The sequence below is a fragment of the Capsicum annuum genome, chromosome 2 (assembly GCF_002878395.1).
Source record: "Capsicum annuum cultivar UCD-10X-F1 chromosome 2, UCD10Xv1.1, whole genome shotgun sequence".
Lineage (NCBI taxonomy): Eukaryota > Viridiplantae > Streptophyta > Magnoliopsida > Solanales > Solanaceae > Capsicum > Capsicum annuum.
In genome coordinates, this window is record NC_061112.1 from 17070845 (window position 1) to 17092064 (window position 21220).

General features: G+C 37.3%; 1 protein-coding gene across 6 annotated transcripts; it reads right to left on the reverse strand.

Annotated features, from left to right (window-relative positions):
• Positions 1-2725: 2725 nt before the first annotated feature.
• LOC107857656 (malonyl-CoA decarboxylase, mitochondrial) lies at positions 2726-19320 on the reverse strand. Of its 6 annotated transcripts, none has more exons than XM_047404982.1 (16): positions 19078-19320; positions 18917-18996; positions 18145-18235; positions 17930-18056; positions 17667-17835; positions 17348-17492; positions 17178-17268; positions 16459-16517; positions 16308-16385; positions 9405-9488; positions 8630-8769; positions 8067-8195; positions 7729-7801; positions 3481-3566; positions 3123-3207; positions 2726-3015 (listed from the first exon to the last, which is right to left on the reverse strand). In XM_047404982.1, exons 1-16 carry the CDS (start codon positions 19141-19143, stop codon positions 2989-2991), a joined length of 1530 nt encoding a protein of 509 aa, XP_047260938.1. In that variant the 5' UTR covers positions 19144-19320; the 3' UTR covers positions 2726-2988. The 6 variants fall into 6 exon arrangements, 3 of the variants coding, with proteins under 3 accessions (XP_047260938.1, XP_016557995.1, XP_047260944.1); XM_016702509.2 differs by having other exon boundaries at positions 17667-17847; XR_007051100.1 differs by lacking the exon at positions 3481-3566 and having other exon boundaries at positions 17667-17847.
• Between the last annotated feature and the right edge of the window lie 1900 nt (positions 19321-21220).

Below are 21220 nucleotides of genomic sequence, written 5' to 3' on the forward strand. Positions count from 1 at the left end.
AAAATATTTTTTAAATTATTTTTAAATTTTTAAAAATATTAAATTCAAAAGATGGAGGAAAAAAAGGGTCCTTTTTAAAAAAATTTAAAATATTTTTAATTATTTTTAAATTTTTAAAAATATTTTTAAATTTAAAAAGATGAAGGGAAAAAAAGATCCTTTTTAATTTTATTTTTTAATTTTAATATTATTTTTATTTTTTTAATTATTTTAATATAAAATTGATCAAAAATTGACCCCCACTCGCACCTCTAGGCGAGTGTGGCTACACTCTCTTTGTCCTAGTCACTATTTCAATGTCACATAGTCAAGGTCAACGGTCAAAGAGTGCAAAATGTTACTTTTTGATGGGTTCAAGGATTCAGATGACAAACATATAAGTAAAAGTGTTCAACTTACAAAAACGACATAGTACAACAGAAGGTCATTTTGTCTAGACTATATATAAAATAGAAGGGAGACTAGTTTTGTAAAATTATTATTTTGAGGGACGAAAAAACCAAAATCACTCATTACGAGGGCTATTTATGTAGTTTATCCCTCAAGAATAATCACTTATTTTGAACACTCGTATACACCGACAGTCAAAAATATCCATCTACTTTTATAAATTAGTTAAGTTTTCCCTTAGTTAAACTATGAGGTCAATTATGCCGCTACCGTTATCAAAGTATGTAAATATACTCTTCTTTTTAACTGTTTTCTATGTAGGCTAACAAGTGCGTGAGGTAGACACCACATGGCATGCCAACTGTGCGTCAAATATTTATATTTTTACATTTAATTTTTCTCTTCTTCTTTACTGTTCAGATCTGTCTTTTCTTGCATAGGCATCCATTTTTTCGGCTAACAACTAACACAATCCTCTCAGTTTTCTCCTTCGGTGGGACTCCCTGTTCAACGACGCTAACTCCGATGAGAAGCCAACTACAACGAACAACAACTACCAACCCACCAGAACGAAGCCACAACCAAAATCACAAATTCGCGAAGCTGGAGCAGTCCACGCGCTACACGAGTCAGATCTTACCGGAATAGTTTTCCACTAGTCACTGTTCATCTTCTCCGACGAACATCATGGTGTTCTCCATCTATGGATATGTTTAACCATTGTTGTTTGTTTTCCTATTACGTCACAAACAAACTCAACTGTCCTTACACTAAAACAGGCCTTTCTTCTTCCTTTTTTCAATTTTTCTACTCCTTAAACTGCTGAAACTCCAATCTTTACAACTTTACAAAATTAAGATTTTGCCACGAAAATAGAGAAAAGCAGTGATGGATTTGTAATGGCTGATCAAACTGATTTAAAGAGCTTAGATTAATAACTGGAAAGGCATCTTATTAGAGCAAGAACTATGGAGAAAAACGAGAATAACACAGACTATGCAGGCAAAAAGCAATGTGAAACATGGGATAGAAAACTGAGAAAAGATCGGAACAGTAAATATAGTACTTATATATCCGCCCATCACCGTGTCTTGCCCGTCCCTCAATATCATATAATTCTCTCGCGCAAAATCAAAATCCTGCTTCTGTATGCCCAAAATGGCAGGTAATATTAAAGTACCCTACTGATTCTTGTAATGGTTTGAAACTGCTTGTGCTTTTTATTGAGTTGATCAACTGTTTTTCTGTCTACACTTGTGCCCTGAATTTTGTCGATCTTGATAAATAGGAAACAGATAGTTAGTCTAATTTAGTAAATGTATGGTTCAATAATAGTTTAGTTTCTGCATAAGTGGAGATCCAACAGACGACATCGATATGGTGTATTACCGCTAGTAGAATGAATAAGTGTGAAGAAGAAAAGAAAAATTAAATGGAAAAATATAAATATTTGGCACTGAGTTGGCATGCCACATGGCGTTCATCTCACACACTTGTTTTCCACAAAAGAGGGATATATTTGCATACTTTGATAACGGCCGGGGCATAATTGACCCCATAGTTTAACTAAGGACAAACTTAGCCAATTTATGAAAGTAAAGGGATATTTTTTATCCTTTTCCCTTAATTCATATTTGATGCATCATATCTTGAAAATGATTTTTATTTGATCACCCATCAGGTGATGTTGATGAAGCAGTTTATGTTGGCCGATAGTCATTTAATTGGTAATTATGTCGGCCGAATGACCAGTTTAGGGAGTAATGATAAGTGTACTATTTTTTGCATTAGAAGTTATAAATCGATGGATATTTTGTCTAATTTTACCTTCATTCTATAGGTAGATAGATTTCCCTTCATTGTAAGGCATCTTATAAGGAACTTCTCTCTTTTTTTTACTTACACAGTATGTTAATGCCATTTGAATCTAGAGCAAGCTGTTCATGGGCAATTCCAGCTATTTGAGAATACAGTTGGTTTGCGAGCCTTTGTCATGGATGAGTGGCAGACAAGGGCTGGATTCGACAATACAGTGTTTCCACTGTTGCTAATTCTTTCGATGAAGTTCACTGTTGTAAATTCTTCATTAAGTTGAGCTGTTCTTTGCAACATATTCCAAATGAATTTCTGGATTGAGACTTCCAGGTTTGACAACGTAGTCTGCTCTCTTTGCAAGTTGCACCCCTAAAGAAGGAGTATAAATTTGAGAGTGGAAATTAAGATAACTTTTCAAAAGAAGTTATAACATCCTTTTCAAAAGAAGTTACAACATCCTAACCATCGTCAAGAAATCCAGCAGATAAATAAGATATTGCTAACTTGATGAGAAATCCCATAGTGACAAATAATGACATATTTTAAGTTTCATGTTGTACCCGCCGGAAATAACACATTATAACAACCATCAATGTGAAAGAAGGTACTAGGCCACTCTATTTTTCCAGGAAAAGAATAAGAGAACTGACTAGTACTAATAGCTTCAATTAAATTGATACAAGTTGCAGAGTACCATATCTATAGAACATATGAATCCTTGATCTGGACATTTCGACCTGTGTATTCACAGTACTTGAAGTGTTATGATTCTCCCCAATCCTTCTAATCTGCTCTTTCTCCATTATCGTCCTGAGGAAGCAAATCGAGGCTTAGTTGGTTCATCATGCGAGAGAGAGTGATGAGCTGTATACCTAACTGTTACATCTCAGTAACAGCTTTAGGGAACGCTAACATACCTCAATGTAGCTTCTGAAATCAGAAGAAGATTCGATGTGCCCCTCATTCAGATATGCCTGAGCACTATCTTCAATGTCGTCCAACCTGAAATGATTTTCTATTAGCGATTCAGTATCTTAATTATATATAGCGATTTTCATTTCCTGTCACAAACCCATTATATATATTCTATTAGATATGTCACTTTTCAATTCATTCATGTTAATATGTGATGTGGAAAATGCTTGGTCAAGCTGGAAGAACAAAATTATTCAACTTAAACATTGATAATCAGGTGTCAAAATGCAGAATGCATTTCAACATCACAATCAGCAGACAGCAGAATAGAAAGAAGATTGTCCAGGATAACAGTATTACCTGTAGATGTAATTTACCATCATGCCTCCACTTTGAGTAAGGCCCTTTTGTGACCGGTCAGCCATCCAGTTCAGCCTTCCAATAATCTAAAATCGATATTTTAAGTTATAAAAAGGGGATATACTTATTGCACAAAATGATTAACCCCTGTTTAGTTAGTTCGGTTATTAGTTCATAGTTTAGTTTAGTCAATATTATATTGTTCAGCAATTCTACTTTGTAATTCTACTTTGTTTAGGATACTGCCTTCAGCAGTCATTGTTTATTTATATTACGTTAGTAGTGTTTGTCTAGGAGTCTCCTTATTTTCTCTGTAACTCTATTTAAAACGTTTTATGCGTTCTTCAATAAGATAATTTTGTCCAGCACTTACTCTGCTTTTATATGGTATCAGCGCTCTATACTCTCTAACGAGAACTGTCCTATTTTTTCCCCTTCTCTCTTCCTCACACAGATCAGCAGCAATGGCCAACAACAATGGCAACAATCCCAGAGTTGTTAATGCTGATAACACAACGGGTGCTAACATTATCATTCAATTCAACCCTGCGTCCCAATTACCCATCAAACTCAGCGGTGGCCACAACTTTGCCACCTGGAAAGCTCAATTCTCCATGCTTATGTATGGTTACAATCTATTTGGCCATCTCGACGGGAGCACTCCTGCCCCTACTCGCACCCTCACCATGGGCAACAACGTATCTCCCAATCCTGCTTTTTTAACTTGGTTCCGTCAGGACCAACGCATCCAAAATGCCCTCATGGCATCTGTTGAACCCACAATTGCTCCAACTGTTGCTGTTGCTGCAGCCAACTCATCCAAATCAGCTTGGGACACTCTGCACACGACTTATGCGAACAGATCACAAACTCGTGTCTTCAACCTACGTGATCAACTTGCTCGCGTCACTAAGGAATCTCGCTCCATCACCGAATATCTTCACACTCTTCGGTCCCTTTCGGATAAGTTAGCCACTGCCGGTTCTCCTGTGTCTAATCCTGAGCTCATCGTCAAAATTCTCAGCGGTCTAGGTCCTGAATTTTTGAAATATCTGCTGCCATTCGTGCACGTGATACGGCTGTCCCCATCTATTAAACGCAAGCTTCTCTCCATTTCAAAATTTTTTCAAGATATTTCAAAGTCCATTGAATTTTTTCCCTTTGATTTTGTTGTGAAGGATCTGAAACGCGGAAACCACTGGTGCAGGGTCGGACCAACAATGGCTTGTATGAGTGGCCTGTTTCACATCCCCAAGCTCACATGACTGCCACATCCAACTCAAACTCACAATCTGACTCCGACAGTGAACCAGCGGTGGACGCAGCTTTTCCTTTTCCAGATAAATGTCTATCACCCACATCTTCTACAATTCCAATGCTCCCAGATTCCTCTTCTCACCCTATTGCCCAGTGGATCACATCACCAGACCTCCCTACAACAATACCACCGCATATACCCACAAACACAAATTGCAGCCCGCGTCCCCTCTTCGTTTTCATCGCAGGAACAAAATACCACCTACACCCATGGTCCATCAACCAGTCCGTCCTATCCTTGAGTCGGAGCTTCCTCCCCCACCATCTAAATGTCCTCCTCCTACCCGTGTTGTCACCCAATCCCAAAACAACATCACTAAACCAAAACAAATTTTTGATTACCTACCCAAAGTGAACCCCACCATCACACCCACTACTTTCAAACAGGCACAAAAACATCCCGAGTGGCGTAAAGCTATGAAACAGGAACTTGATGCTTTAATTAAGAACCAAACTTAGGAACTTAATCCTCCTAACCCAACCAAAATTATTATTTCTTGCAAGTGGCTTTTCAGGATCAAAAGAAATATGGATGGGTCTATTGATATATATAAAGCGAGGCTAGTTGCGAAAGTATTCACTCAGAGGCCGGGAATTGACTTCCATGCAACTTTCAGTCCAGTCGTAAAGCCTACCACTGTTCGAATCGTCCTCTCTACGGCACTTCACCACAACTGGCACCTTCGTCAGTTGGACGTCAACAATGCGTTCCTTCAATGCAACCTAGAAGAGGAGGTGTACATGGCACAACCTTCGGGATTTACTAATGATGACAAACCAACACATATATGCCGGCTGCGCAAGGCAATCTATGGCTTGAAACAAGCCCCGCGGGTGTGGTACAATGCTCTACGGGTTATCTCTCATCCATAGGCTTTGTTAAAATGAAATCTGATGCCTCACTACTCGTCAGACAAGGTCTAGGTGAGACAGTGTTCATCTTTGTATATGTAGACGACATTATTATCACTGGGAGCAACACGTCAAGTGCCGATCAGGTTATCGCTTCCCTCGCCGCTAAATTCTCAATTAAAGATTTGGGGAATCTTCACTACTTTCTTGGTGTTGAAGTGATGCGCAACTCTAATGGTTTAATTCTCACCCAAGCAAACTATGTGAATGATATCCTGAATGATGAGTTAATGACCGACTGCAAAAGTGTTCCCACGCCAATAGTGCAACTAAGTTGCTCACTTTGTCCGATGGTACTCACTTGACTGATGCGACACGCTATCTTCGAGTTTTAGGAAGGCTTCAACACCTATCTTTCACTAGACCGGACATTGCCTATGTAGTGAATAAATTGTCTAGTTTATGCAAACACCGCCAGACCTTCACTGGAAAGCTGTGAAGTGTGTTCTCTGCTACCTGCATGGCACCATCTAACTAGGCTTACGTGTAACTCCCATTAAGGACTTCAATCTACATGTATACTCTGATGCAGATTGGGGTCGGAACATTACAGACAGAGTTTCCACATCTGAGTATATCCTATTCCTTGGCAACAATCCAATTAGTTAGTTCGGTTATTAGTTCATAGTTTAGTTTAGTCAATATTATTGTTCAGCAATTCTACTTTGTAATTCTACTTTATTTAGGATACTGCCTTCGGCAGTCATTGTTTATTTATATTACATTAGTAGTGTTTGTCTTGGAGTCTTCTTATTTTCTTTGTAACTCTATTTAAAACGTAGTATGCGTTCTTCACTAAGATAATTTTGTCCAGCACTTACTCTGCGTTTATAATACTGACAATAAAAGCACTTACTCTGCGTTTATAATACTGACAATAAATGCAGAGGGGCTTGATGTGATTTTTCATTCCATGCACAAAAAGGAAAAAGAAATGTTCATGTCTCATGGCGTAATGATAACATCCGCTTCAAAAGACCAGGAAGATTATCCAATAAAAAAAAGTAGAAAATGCTGTAAGCTAAACTCTGTACACAAGCTTCTACAGATGAACAAAACATCAAATCTCAACTTAACAAAGCTTTTGAATGGAAGAAAAGTCAGTTTGCACAAATTTGGAGCACCTTTCCTCACTAGCTAATTCCTGATACCAACTTGCAAACACATCTGGTTATCAGAAATCATTATACTACAACAATTTCTACGTAAATGCATCTATAGTTCTAATAATTGAATAAACTGATGTTCTTACGATGTTTCTCTTCTCATAATTTGGTTTCACTGTTTCAGTTCTTATGCTTTGGCTAAACATCTCAAGATAATTTGCAGCCATATGTTATTGTTTTCAACTATTACAACTTCAACTTGGTAGAGCAGACCCTAAAAAGGGTGTGGGCATCACTGCAGTTCATTCATCTTACGCCCTGAAGTCCCTAGCATACACATTCTTTCCTTCCACTACGGTTCAGGTGAAAATAGGTTCTTCAATCTTGGAAAAACTGAATTTCCAGGACGTGTTTAAAATTGAGACAGCATCTAGATATTAGTTCTCTATCCTAGTTCATAATCAGAGAGAGAGAGACCCCGATATCCGTCTAAATCAAAATCATGTGAAAAAGTTACAGGGCCTTTTTGGCTGTAGTTTAGGGAGGAATAAGCAATCCATTTGATTTATCCTCAGGTATTTGTCAAAAATCTTCTCATTTTCTTTTTATGACAGAGAAATCCATCTGGGGACAACCCTTAGGACCAACCTCAGCCTTCGGAACTCAGAGATAACAGACCTGGCCCTCTATTCTTCTCCATTTAAATACCAGAGCCGTAGTTTGCATGGTGCAGGGCTCGAACCTATGACCTAAGTCACAAGTCCCTCAACCTCTGTCAAGGTCTCCTCTCTTGTTGGCTCTTCTAATATCAAAAAAAAAAAAGTAGATTTGTTTTGTATGCAAGTACTAAATTTTATTCACTGAAAATAAAAAGTAATAACTGAATCTGCAGAATATGGATTGCTCAACATACTGCTCCATTTTGCAAGTGGAAATTTGCAACCGAATCTAGAGCTTTTCCTCTCTTTTTTTCTTTCATAAGGTACCTGTTTCAAGCAAAGAAACAACAGTATTGCAACTAAATGTATGATATTATCTGAATACTGCAAAACTTTCATGTGATTAAAAAGCATGTCAACTTCAGTCTCTAAGCTGTACAACCATGAATGCAATAACAGGCTTTTAATCACTGTGAAGCAGATAATCTTTGATAAAAAAGAAAAATCTTCTTTTAATATGCAAGTTTTTACAATAACATTGCACTTGTACACATAGGCTTTCTAGTGCTTCCAGTATTTACCTCTAGCATACCTGGCACAAAGTCGCATCATAGGGGTTCTCAACGCAGATACCAGATTAGGTGAATTGGTCCACTCATGGTTTTTTGATGTCAATAAGTTCCACATTACTTTAATGACACTGCTTCCCAAGTCGGAACCTCTGCAAGAAATGAGAGATAATTAGGAGAGAAAATTGTTCCTTGGTAAGTTACACTAACATTCTCAGGGAACTAAAATCACAAAATGCGTTTAACTTGGAAGTGATATTGCTATACTTTTATAATGAAATCTCTACTAAATATGAAGTTAATCCTTTTATATTTGTTCTCAGTCTAAAGCAAAACAGGCAATGGTAATATGCTCCACTTAATATTACAAAGAAATTACCCTGGAACAGACTTTGCATGGTTCAATATTGTCATCCTTCACCATGCTGAAAGTTACACAGGAAAGAGGGTACAACACATTCCAAAAATCCAAACAAAAGTTCACTAAAGAGAAGAGTGACGAATCCCATGCCATTGGTTCCCAGAATCAAAATAATATATCCACTCTATATTCTCAAGCCAGACAATGCCATAAACACATGCTTACCCTGATGCATCCATAAGTGCCTTTTCTTCTTCCGGTTTAAGCAATTTTTCTTTGAAGACAGAACCGGACATCTCTGACGAAGCCAATTTTGATAACAGCCATTGCCCATAACCAGGGATGGGACTAAGAGTAGCGAATACCTGCAGACCAGTTTTGTATATCAATTTCACAGGAAACCTTACATGTGTGTAAACAGGTCGCAATACCATGGTAGCATGTCATATGGTTCAAGAAAGAACTAAATGTTTGATCAAGAAACTTGAAAACACCATAGAATTCATCCAGATCAATTTAACATTTAAAGTTATATGCCGAAGTGTTGTGGAAGTTGAGGGCTGTATCTTGTTCAAGTAGGATAAGTTAAACACCATTAAAGATGCCAAAAGGAAAAAACTTGAGTTTGTCTGGTTTTACAAACCAAAACTTTCAGCAAGCAGTTCAAGCCAACACATAGAAAGTAGTAGACTATCTCTTAATATGAAATTAATTTCTAGCACAAAGATTCACACGTAACAAATTCTACACATCTCATTTGAACTCTTCATGACAATACCGTCACAGAAAATTATTTATATTCACTAAATTAACAATTCCACTAAAATTGTATTCTCCTTGTAGGGGTTTGGAACTTGCATCTCAAGGAGAGAATTGGTACAAGTACTTTAAAGAGTTCTACAAAAACATCCACTTCTCAACATGTTAACTCCAACTCGAAAAGGAAGTAAACATATTAGTTGCTCAAAAACCTGCATTAAATGAAAATACCGCAACTTACGCAGATATTGGGCATATCTTTTTTCACCACTTCAACCACACGTTTGATTAGAAACTTCCCCAGGTTGACTCCTGATAAGCCAGGCTGCATGTTGAAAACAGTAACATATTCTCTCAGACAAAGGACATCATCGAAACAATAATATATGAGGACGAAGAACATAGAAAAAATTGCATGCCAATACTAAATCAATTTAAGTCATTGTTTCTTTTTCTCCGCAAAAGATAATGAATAAATACTCATAGATTAAACTCAAGGTTTTATTACACAAGCAGTGAAAATGAAGAAAGGATGCTATCCTTAAGATTTCAGTCATATGTCTGCAGAAATTGCATTTAACATTAAGTTGAATTCTTATGGAGGACTCCCTTTTCATCCTCCGGTGAGCATCATTGATTTGATTATGGTGCTTAAAGAAAAAGCCAATTTTCTTAATCAAAAACCAGAATTGACGAAATATGAATGTTTCTTTTTCCGGATAAACAGGGAACTACATTACTATATCTCTCTAAAAGAGGAAATAGTTTTCCCCAGACACGTGGTGACAGGTGGAAAAGGTAGCATGTATCAGTTCCTTGGTGACCATAGCAAATTCTAGTTTTTCTTCTAAATAAAATAACTTGCATTAAATTTCTGTCTTACATCACTTAAAACTCAACATTCCCAGTTTGAATGAAATAGCATTTGAACTTTGAAAATGTTACAGAATGAATGTACACTATTTCCTAGGAATATACATAACACGTGTATATAGAAATGACAGATTTGTAGGGCTAGCAGATTTCTAGGAATCCCTTTTATTTCTTTCCTTAGTTAGAACCTTGTGTACATGTAATTATATTGCTTACCTCTTGGATAAGACATCAAGTTATTCTCCATACCTTGTGAATTACATGGTATCAGAGCCACTGTTACAACTCGAAATTCTGTTCAAATATTTCCGGATCTTTCAGCTTGTTGAGAAAATGGTATGGTTTTAGAGTGATTGGTTCTGTCACACCATGGTTAGACCCCTACTAGGTGGGAATACACTAGGTATGTTGTTGATGTTGTTGGTTCTGTCACACCAGCATAGGAGGAGGCAGAAGAGGATTCTTTGGCCAGCGAACTCCATTTTTGTCAACTGGCTGAGCCTTATGTAAGGACAGAACTGATTGATGTTTGTTCCTCCGGCATCGCTCCGTGCCGAAACTGGCTCATACCTTCTACTTATCTGTTCGTGAAACACTGTTTGGAGGCCGTTGTTCACACCAGATCTGAAATTAGATTCTTCCTCTGATTTGGGTGAAGTCCTTTTTGAAATTTGTGGTTGCTGCAATTTGGTTCCTGGTTCACTTTACTTTGCTTTGGTTATCCTTCTCGGAGTATGTTGTATGGAGTGGAGTGTTGGCCAGTTAAGAACTCCCACATCCAAAAGTTGAAGATGGCTGAAATGAAGATGTTGTGATGGATGTGTGAACTTACAAAGAGGAATAATGTTAGATAAGAATATTTGGAGAAGGTAGGAGTGCCTTCAGTGGAGGACAAGATGCGGGAAGTGAGGTTGCGGTGGTTCGGAGCATGTGATGAGGAGGGGCATGGATGCTCCGGTACAAAGGTGTGAGAAGCTGGCTATGAATGTTTTTAGGCGGGGTAGAGGTAGGTCAAAGAAATATTGAAGGGAGGTGATTAGGCATGACATGGAGAAGTTACAGCTTAGGGAGGACATGACCCTTGACAGGAAGGTGTGTTGGACATAGATTAGGGTAGAGGGAGTAGGAATACGTTTGCAATAGTAGGGGAAAGTGTTTTGCTTGTATCTGTGCCTGCAGTTTCTTGTAGCATCTTGTTCGTGGTGTTCTGGTGATGTTTATGATTTCGAATAGCTAGTTTATAGTATTACCCTGTGGGTGTATTGTTTCCTTTATTATCTAGAAGCACCGATATCCATTTTTGTGGTTTGCTGTTTTGTTGGTTACACTGTTATCTGTCCTGAGAGGGGGGTCTATCGAAATAGCCTCTCTACTTCATCTGAGGTAGCGGTGAGGTAGAGGTATGGACTGCGTACACTTTACCCTCCCAGACTCCAATTTGTGGGAATACATCGGGTATGTTGTTGTTGTTGTTGTTGTATCCATTGTCGTGACCTGGGTTTCAGCTTATGGAGAAGGTAATTTCCAGTCCTTTTCTTACTTGGTATTTTGGGCAATTGGGCTTTGGTCTTGTGAACATCTACTGTGCTCTTGTTAAGTTTTTTGTTGACCAAATATTTGAAGAAAATGGCTGAAACTCTGATTCCTCCTTCGTCTTTTGATAAAACAGTTCTAGTTTCAGCGGCTGAATTTGCAAAATTCTCCCAATATAAAAAATTACTTGAGGATTCCACACCAGCCACTACCCTTGATTAGGAAAAGCATGTCTTATTACTTCTTCAAACAAATGGGTAATTGATTCAGGTGCCACAAATCACATAACCGGTAATCCTAGTCTATTTTCTAATTTTCAGTCACACAAAGTTCCTTCTCCTATGACAGTAGCTGATGGCTCAACCTGTAACATTGTGGGATCTGGGATCTGGGATCTGGGACTATTAAACCAACCCCCTCTATTACCCTGTCATCCATCCTAAGTCTACCAAAGTTGACTTTAATTTGCTTTCTGTAAGCAAAGATACCAGAGATCTTAATTGTTGGATTTCATTCTTTCCCGATTATTGTTTATTTCGTGATTTTAAGACAAATGAGGTTATTCGTAAAGGACATATAGCTGGTGATCTTTACATCCTTGATGAATGGGAGCCTCGGTTTGTTGCCTGCTTTAGTGTCGTGTCTCCATTTGAAGCACATTGTCGATTGGGACATTCTTCTCTACCTCTATTAAAAAAGCTGTGTCCTCAGTGCCATAGTATTTCTTCATTGGAATGTGAGTCCCGTCGATTTGCAAAACATCATCGCAGCTCATTAAGTCCACGGGTTAATAAGCGGGCTGAGTAAGTTTTCGAGTTACTTCATTCTGATGTTTGGGGATCATGTCCTATCGTTTCCAAAACTGGGCATAAGTATTTTGTCACTTTTGTGATTGATTTCTCTCAAATGACTTGGATCTATTTTATGAAGAGTTGCTCTGAAGTATTTACTCACTTTTCTGCTTTCTGTGCTGAAGTCAAAACTCAATTCAATGCTTCGATACTTATTCTAAGGAGTGACAATGCTAAAGAATACATGTCAGAATTGTTTCAGTCATGTATGAGACACGGTATTCTCCATCAGTCGTTATGTGTTGATACACCTTCTCAAAATGGAGTTGCTGAGAGGAAGAATAAGCATCTACTTGAGACAACTTGGGCACTTTTGTTCCAAATGAAGGTTCCTAAACAAGTTTGGGCTGATGCAGTCTCTACAGCTTGTTTCTAATTAATCGAATGACATCTTTTGTGTTGGACGACAATGTGCCTTATAGTGTTATTTTTCAAACAAGCCACTATTTCCAGTGGAACCTAAGGTGTTTGAAGAATATGCTATGTTCGAGATGTCCAACCGTCTGTTACCAAGTTAGATCCTAAGGCATTGAAGTGTGTTTTTCCGGGCTATTCTCGTCTTCACAAGGGATATCAGCGTTATTCTACCGACCTTGGCAAGTATTTAGTGTCAACTAGTGTGGTATTTCAGAGACCACCATTTTTCTATGCACCTCCTATTTCTACGAGTCAAGAAGAAGAAAATGAGTGGCTAGTCTATCATGTTACTCATGCTCTGACAGAACAATCAGACGATGTTGCTCCTTTGTCTCCCAGTTCTCCTATTGAGCATCGATCGATTAGTGTGCCTTAAGCACCTTCCCCATCTGTGTCAGCGAGACCGCCAATTGTTCAAGTTTACTTGAGAAAGAAATATGCCATCAATATGTACCCTGCACCAGTTTCATCTGATACTCTTCCAGCTGATCCTCCAGAGAATCTTGAACTTCCTATTACTCGTCGTAAAGGTACACATAATTGCAAATTCACAAATTTCATTGCTAATTTTGTTTCCTATGACCTCTTATCCTCTATGTCTAGATCTTTGATTGCTTTTCTAGACTACATCTTTGTACCCAAAATTAAGATGGCGGTCTATCGGAAACAACCTCTCTACTTCACCGGAGGTAGTGGTATGAGGTAGTGGTATGGTCTGCGTACACTCAACTCTCCCCAGACCCCACTATGTGGGAATACACTGGGTATGTTGTTGTCGTTGTATCTCTGTACCCAAAACAGTGAAGGAGGCTTTAAATCATCCTGGATGGTTTGGTGCAATGCTTGATGAAATACACGCCTTAGAGGTAAAGACACGTAGGATTTGGTGGATTTACCCAAAGGAAAGAAAGCAGTAGGATGTAAGTGGGTCTTCACAGTTAAAGTTGATCCAGATGGTTCTGTAGTAAGACTTAAGGCCAGACTTGTGGCTAAAGGATATGCTCAGACATATGGGGTAGATTATTCAGACACTTTCTCCCCAGTGGCCAAACTCACTTCCGTACGTTTGTTTATTTCTCTAGCTGCTTCTGAGAGTTGGCCTTTACATCAGTTGGATATCAATAATGTGCTTCTTCATGGTGATCTTCAGGAGGACGTGTATATGGAGCAACCACCTGGTTTTGTTGCTTAGGAGGAGTATGGGAAAGTCTGTCATTTGAAGTAGTCTTTGTATGGCTTGAAGCAGAGTCCAGGGCTTGGTTTGGCAAGTTTAGTGAGGTAGTTCGGGGATTTTGGGCTGAAAATGTGTAAATGTGATCACTCAGTTTTCTATTGGAAGTCAACAGTTGGTACTATCCTCCTTCTTGTATATGTTGATGACATTGTCATCACAGGAAGTGATTATGCGGGAATTTCTTCCCTCAAATTTTTCGTGCATACTAGGTTTCATATGAAGGACTTAAGTCAATTGAAATACTTTTTGGGAGTGGAAGTTAATGGAAGTAAGAAGGAAACTTTTCTGTCTTAGAGAAAGTATATTATTGATCTACTTGCAAACACTGGAAAGTTGGCAGCCAAACGTTGCAGTACTCCAGTGATTCCCAATGTGCATCTTGTGAAAGACGATGGCAATCCTTTTGATGATCCCAAGAGATATAGAAGGTTAGTTAGGAAGCTAAACTACCTCACTGTGACTCGTCAGGATATTGCTTTTGCGGTAAGTGTTGTTAGTCAGTTCACGTCCGCACCTACAATCAAGCATTGGGAAGCTTTAGAACAGATTCTATGTTGCTTGAAAGAAGCTCCTGGACTTGGCATATTGTATAGCAATCACGGTTATACTCGTGTTGTGTGTTTTGCTGGTGCTGATTGGAATGGATCCAAAATTAATAGAAGTTACAGGCTATTGTGGGTTTGTTGAAGGAAACCTAGTATCATGGAGGAGTAAGAAGCAAAATGTTGTATCTCGATCCGGTGCAGAATCGGAATACAGAGCTATATCACAGTTTACATGTGAGATTATGTGGATACATCATCTTTTAACTGAAATTGGATTGAAGTATCCCACTCCATCAAAACTCTGGTGTGATAATCAAGTTGCGCTCCATATTGCCTCAAATCCAGTGTATCATGAAAGAACAAAACATATTGAAGTTGACTGTCATTTTATACATGGGAAGATTTAGGAAAATTTGATTTCCACTGGGCACGTGAAGACGGGCGAGCAACTGGCTGATTGTTTACAAAAGCATTAAATAGAACTCGAGTTGATTACCTTTTGTAACAAGCTGGGCATGATCAATATATATGCTCCAGCTTGAGGGGGAGTTTTACAGAATGAATGTAGACTATTTCCTAGGAATATACATAATACATGTATATATAGACATAGCAGATTTGTAGGTGTAGCAGATTTTTAGGACTCTCTTTTATTTCTTTCCTTAGTTAGAACCTTGTGTACATGTATTTATATTGCTTACCGCTTGGAAAAGCTATCAAGTTATTCTACATACCTTGTGAATAACAGAAAACTAGTTGTCTTCAGAAACAAAGTGGGAGTTGGCTTCCAAAAATAATTCCAGTGGTACCTTTGGGCTGAAAAAGGCACTGCTTCGGGAAAATCACCAAAGTGAGGTTACGTTGGTTCGGGTACGTGATGAGGAGGGGCTCTGATGCTCCAGTGCGGAGGTGTGAGACAATGGCTATGGATGGTTATAGGCGGGGTAGAGGTAGGCCGAAGAAATATTGGAGGGAGGTGATATGCATGATATGGAGCAACTACAGCTTACGGAGGACATAGACCGTTGATAGGAAGTTGTGGAGGACGCAGATTAGGGTAGAGGGTTAGGGGGTGGGAGTGCGTTGGTAGTAGTAGGGGAGCGTTCTTTATTTGTGACGGAAGTTTCTTGTTTGTGGTGCCAAGTGATGTCTATGGTTTCGGATAGATAGTTTTAGTATTATCTTGTGGATGTAGTATTATCTTGTGGCTAGCGGTGTTAGTTTATTTTATATATTGTACTAGTTTATATACATCTATGTTTTGTGTTTGTTATACTGCTATTGGTCCTAAGCCGGGGTTCTATCGGAAACAGCCTCTCTACTTCACCTGAGGTAGTGGTATGGTCTACGTACACTCTACCCTCCCCAGACCCCACTATGTGAGAATACTGGGTATGTTGTTGTTATTGTAATATTTTTTCCTTCAACAGAAAAGAATTAATAGTTCTGCCGGATATGGTTAATATACTTGCTTTCATCCATATAGAAACCCTGAATATGGTCTAAGAGCTTTACCGGGAATTTTATCCTGAATAACAAAAACAAATCCAATTCTTACAAAACCAGATCCAACTATTCATTTTTATTTCTCCAAAAGGAAGAAAAAGATCATATAAAAACCCAAGCCATTAACTAATTCAAACCCAACCTTAGAAATGTAGAGCTCTTCAAACCTAAGATGGTCAGCGTACCTGAGTAGATGAAATAGAGTAAAATATTGCACAAGAAGCCTCATGTTCAGAAATTGGAGGATTGTCCCATAAGACCTCCTGCAATGATTAGAGAGTCGTTAATGGAAGTGAGCGGTGACAAAGTAAAACTAGATGAATTCAAGCCTCTCACCTGTATGGTCGCTGCCACATCCTTCATAAGTGCAACCTCAATAAAAATAAGTGGTTCACCTGAAGAAAAAAAAATAACATTAGGCTTTATTTGTTTTATTAAGAGAAAAGTAACAAAAAGCTTTATCAGCATGGATAGACAAGTGTAACAAGATCTGATTTAACCAATGCTTCATTCCAGCCAAACCTTGAGAATTGGTGAACCATATATGAAGACAAAAACTGCAGTATTCTCGACTAAGAAGACAACCATTCAAGCACTTCTGGATCTAATTAATCAAAGCCTTCCTGATGCTACTCTTACTTTTGATTTGCTTAATATATCTTATATTGCATAAGTAAAATTTCTCGGCACTTTTGAGTGCCAACAAGCACGGGTTGATGTATAATATTCAACAGACTGCCTTAAGGCCAGTTCTCTGCTCTCCCTATTCATAATATTAAAAAATCCACACCTCAGATTCTAGAAAAAGTGCACCACCTATACGCTGGTTTAGAAAGTGATGAATAAATCTGCACCTGATTAACATTGACCAGCATGGTTAAAAACAAGATCATATGCTGAATATCTCATAAGAAAGGATCCAAAGCCTTGATCTAGTAATTGCATCATGTTCACTCACATAACGTATCATTTTCAATTATGAAACACAAGGGTGACAATAGGAAACAGAACCGTAAGTAGAGTTCAATTCCTTAACTAAGAGAAGGCTTACTAACCAGGTATTGCTGGATGGAAGTACCCAAAGCAGCGTCGACCTATTCCTAGCCTTCTTTTCAGATCTATAAGATTGCTTATTGGATGCACAGCCTGTGTACAAGAAAAATTTATACAAAAATGTAATATATCAGATTTAATTCATGCACACGAAGTAGGAGAAAAAAAGTACCTCATATGCAACAATTTTTTCCAACAAAGACGCAGGATCATCCCATGTAATATTGTGAAGCTCCAAATTAGCAGGACTAAGCCATGTAATCAATTTCTCCTTTAGGTGGGAATCCAATGCTCGCAGAGATGCTATATTTACGTCTCTGCAAATTCATTGAGTATTCATCTATGAAGTTCCTGTTTCATAGGTATAAGTAATACAGAAATTAAAAATACATTTCCAATGAATCTGGAGTTTTTCCTTTATCTTATAATCATGACACAGTGATTGCGCAACTGAAAAGAAAACGAATCAATTCATTGAGACATAACCTTACTCGAGAAGACGGAGAATATCAGCTCTAATATCAGACAGGAACTTCAGTCCCCCAGGATGCGTATTGAGCCTCTCAAAAAGAACCTCATACATAGGCTTGAGAGCCTGGCACAAATTCCGCTCAATCTTGTAGAAAGCTGATAATGATCCTTCCTCTTCGTGATCATTATCTTCAGCCTTATCTGCCAAAGCTCTAAGCTTCTAAACTCAACTAACAAAATAAAATAATGAAGAATACACTATCATAAGAATGAAAACACCCACCACTTGGGAGCTGAAGATCAAGATGCTGCTTCATTAACTCGCGAACTTGGGTCCGATTGAGATCATACTCTTTAGATAGTGAAAGAAGTATCTTATAACGATTTTCTGGGGAAAGGAAAATGTATCCCTGCAAAGTTGACGTTCAAGAATTGCGGATTTGACAACTAAGTATCAGCAGCAACAATGAAATATTTCACACTGTGGTGAACGTTTACCTCTGAAAAGTCATCCAGAGCAACGTCCACAATTTCTGTCTTGTTCGTCAACATGGCAGAGTGCATTGACTCCCGTACTTGGCTGAAGTCTCTGAAAATCGAACCATTATTAATTCCCACAACATCATTGACGATAACAAGTTACGATTCTTCATTTTTCTTAGTTATTCCTGTGACTAAAATGACCTCACAATTCTGATTTTGATAAGTTTAATTTACACTGACATTCTCTATCAGGTAATACTTAAAACAAACTGCAGGCAACTGTTGTTTGTTTCCCAAAAGAGAAGCTACGTAACCTGCTATGGGAAGAACTACAGCGATAAGGTAAAACACCATCATCACATAGAAAATCGTGGATCCTAACATTAACAAGTTACATTTGACCAAAGGACTTCAAAAAACAATGAAATGAAATTGGTGCTTATCAAACTACAGTCTTACTCCCTCCGTTCCAAAATACTTAGTCACAGTTTCCTTTTTAAAAATCAAACAATAAGAACTTTGACCAACATTTTTTGATGTGCTTTTACTTCATATCAATATGAGAGGAAAAAAATGCAATTTATAGTATGTTCAGTATAGTTTTTGAACAGTTACATTTTGATTTGAAAATATCAAATTAATCTAATCTAATTTAACTTTGAAAATTAGTCAAACAGACTCTGGAAATGAAACATGACAACTATTTGGTATGTATCTTCAAAGGAATGCAGAGAAACGATACTAAAATTGTTCCTCAGAGATGAAAACAGATGGATGTATTAAATACCTTCGTGGAATAAGTGACGCATCCTGAGAAGAAACTTTATCACCTTCTGGTAGAGAGGCTTGCATTTGATTCAATTTGCTCTGCTTTTAATTGAATACCAAAAAAATGATGACTTAAATCAATCAAATAAGGCAAAAAAGGGAAATAGGAGTGAAGCTTACGGAGACAGGGGAAAGAGGACGCGTTTTGGTTCGCATAAGAATGGCCAGACCTTTCTTGTTCATCATTACACTTTTTCTGGTGACACAGACAAATCAAATTTGGTTCTGTCTCTTGATGATTTGGATTTAGCAGTTGCCACTAACCAAAAGAAATTCTCGGCAATTTCCAAAACGACGACGTGCCACTGCTTAAGCAAGCAACAAACAAATTGCTCTCCCTCCAATTTTACGTGGCACTCTCGTACTTGGCACAGTGTTAAAAAAAGACTTTTCAAATTTAGATCTGTTAAAAAAAGACTTCAAATTTAGGATCAATATTTGTGTGTTATATATATCATTTAAAAAGGTAAATTTTAACGTTAAATTTTCTATAATTCTAATAGGTTGACATTTTTGTCTAAATTACATGAATGATTCTTATAATGGGTGATTTGATTTTTGGAAAAAGGGTGAAAAATACTCTTCTACTTTCATTAATTAGTTAACTTTATCCTTCGCCATACTATGTGGTCATATTTGTCCTTGCTGTTATCAAACTTATCACATATACCCCTAATTTGGATGAAAATTCTTAAATCAAAATAGATACCCAATTTTAAGAAAAAAATCATCACCCTCGTCCAATCTGCTCCGACCCAATTAAATCACTATATTTGCTATTACTTTGATGCTATACAATAATTGAGCGGCTTCATAGCAATTTCTGGCAAATTGCATCAACTGGACTATAAACGCAACCTGATCGGGTTCACCATCTTTGCTCGGAATGAATTCGTTTTCATCTCTAGTGTCTCACATTAAAAAAAAAAGAAATTCCATTAGAAGAAACAATTTTCCTTCATTATCCCCCTGTTTATCTTTCCTTCCGTGCATACTATTTTTTGACTAAAATCCCAACGACTTCTCTTCACTTTAACCTCATCACTATTAACGATTTTCTTCATTGTGAAATCTCGTATGTGCCATTGTTTATTCCATTGGACAATTATCTAACATTAATTTCACCAAAGACAAAAATGCAGGGAATACGAACACTCACTAATTGAAACCATTCCTGCAATTTCAAATTTTTTAACTAATTTTCATGAAAGCTTATTGAAAAGAAATTGGATACATCGAATGAGGTTGAAGAAAAAAATAGCAAGAAAATACTCTAATTAATAGAATAAAGAAATTGGCTTTTGCAAGCCAATTATATGTACAAGCTTTTAGTCAACTGAATTGCCCTACAACTCCATCATCATCATCAATATCAGCTTCCCAAATTCACAATTGTCGTCTTTTTTGAAGGAAGAATCAATGTGTGTAGCTGATTTGGGAACTGGATATTTATCTCGACTGTGTTTCTTTAATTGGTTCGGAGCGGGTCAGATGAGGATAGTGGGTGTTTTTTTTAAAAATTGAATATTTTATTTTAATTTTGGGGTTTCTATCCAAAATAGGGGTATAAATGAAAAGTTTGATAATGGCAGGGGCAAATATAGCCCCGTAGTATAACTGAAGGGGTAAATATGGCCGCATAGTAAGACGGAGGGTAAAGTTAGCTAATTAATAAAAGAAGAGAGGTATTTTTTACCCTTGTCCCTTATTTTTTTGTCCTGGTAAGAAAAGTCCTATAAAACGAACTTTTTTTATACAGTATAATTACATATTTGTCCCTCTATATCTCAAATCTCTATCTGTATCTCTAATTTATACTACATTAAAAGTGTGAAGGCCTTAGAAATATTGTTTGAACTTTTTGGCCTTCATTAAAAGTTTTTGTTTTAAACAAAGTCGTCTTTTCACTATTTCTTTAATTTTAAGAATTGAAAAATAATTAATATTGCAAAACCTTTTCTTATTAAAAGTCATCAGAATTAATGACAACTAAATCATTTTTTCTTTAGTTTAAGAAGTATAAATCAACTATATTTAATTTTAATAAGATTTGAAACATCAAGAAATAAATATGAATGCGTTAGAATAAGAAAACATATAATAAGTATCAAATTCTAAAAAGTTTTTAAGTAAGTAATCAAAGATTTTCTAAAGATTTAACTTTCAAAATTAGAAAAAAATTTAAATAAAGAAGAAATAAAAAAAAAGTAATTGTAATATCAATATGGTTCAAATCGATGTGTTTCTCTTAACCTCCAGCAGA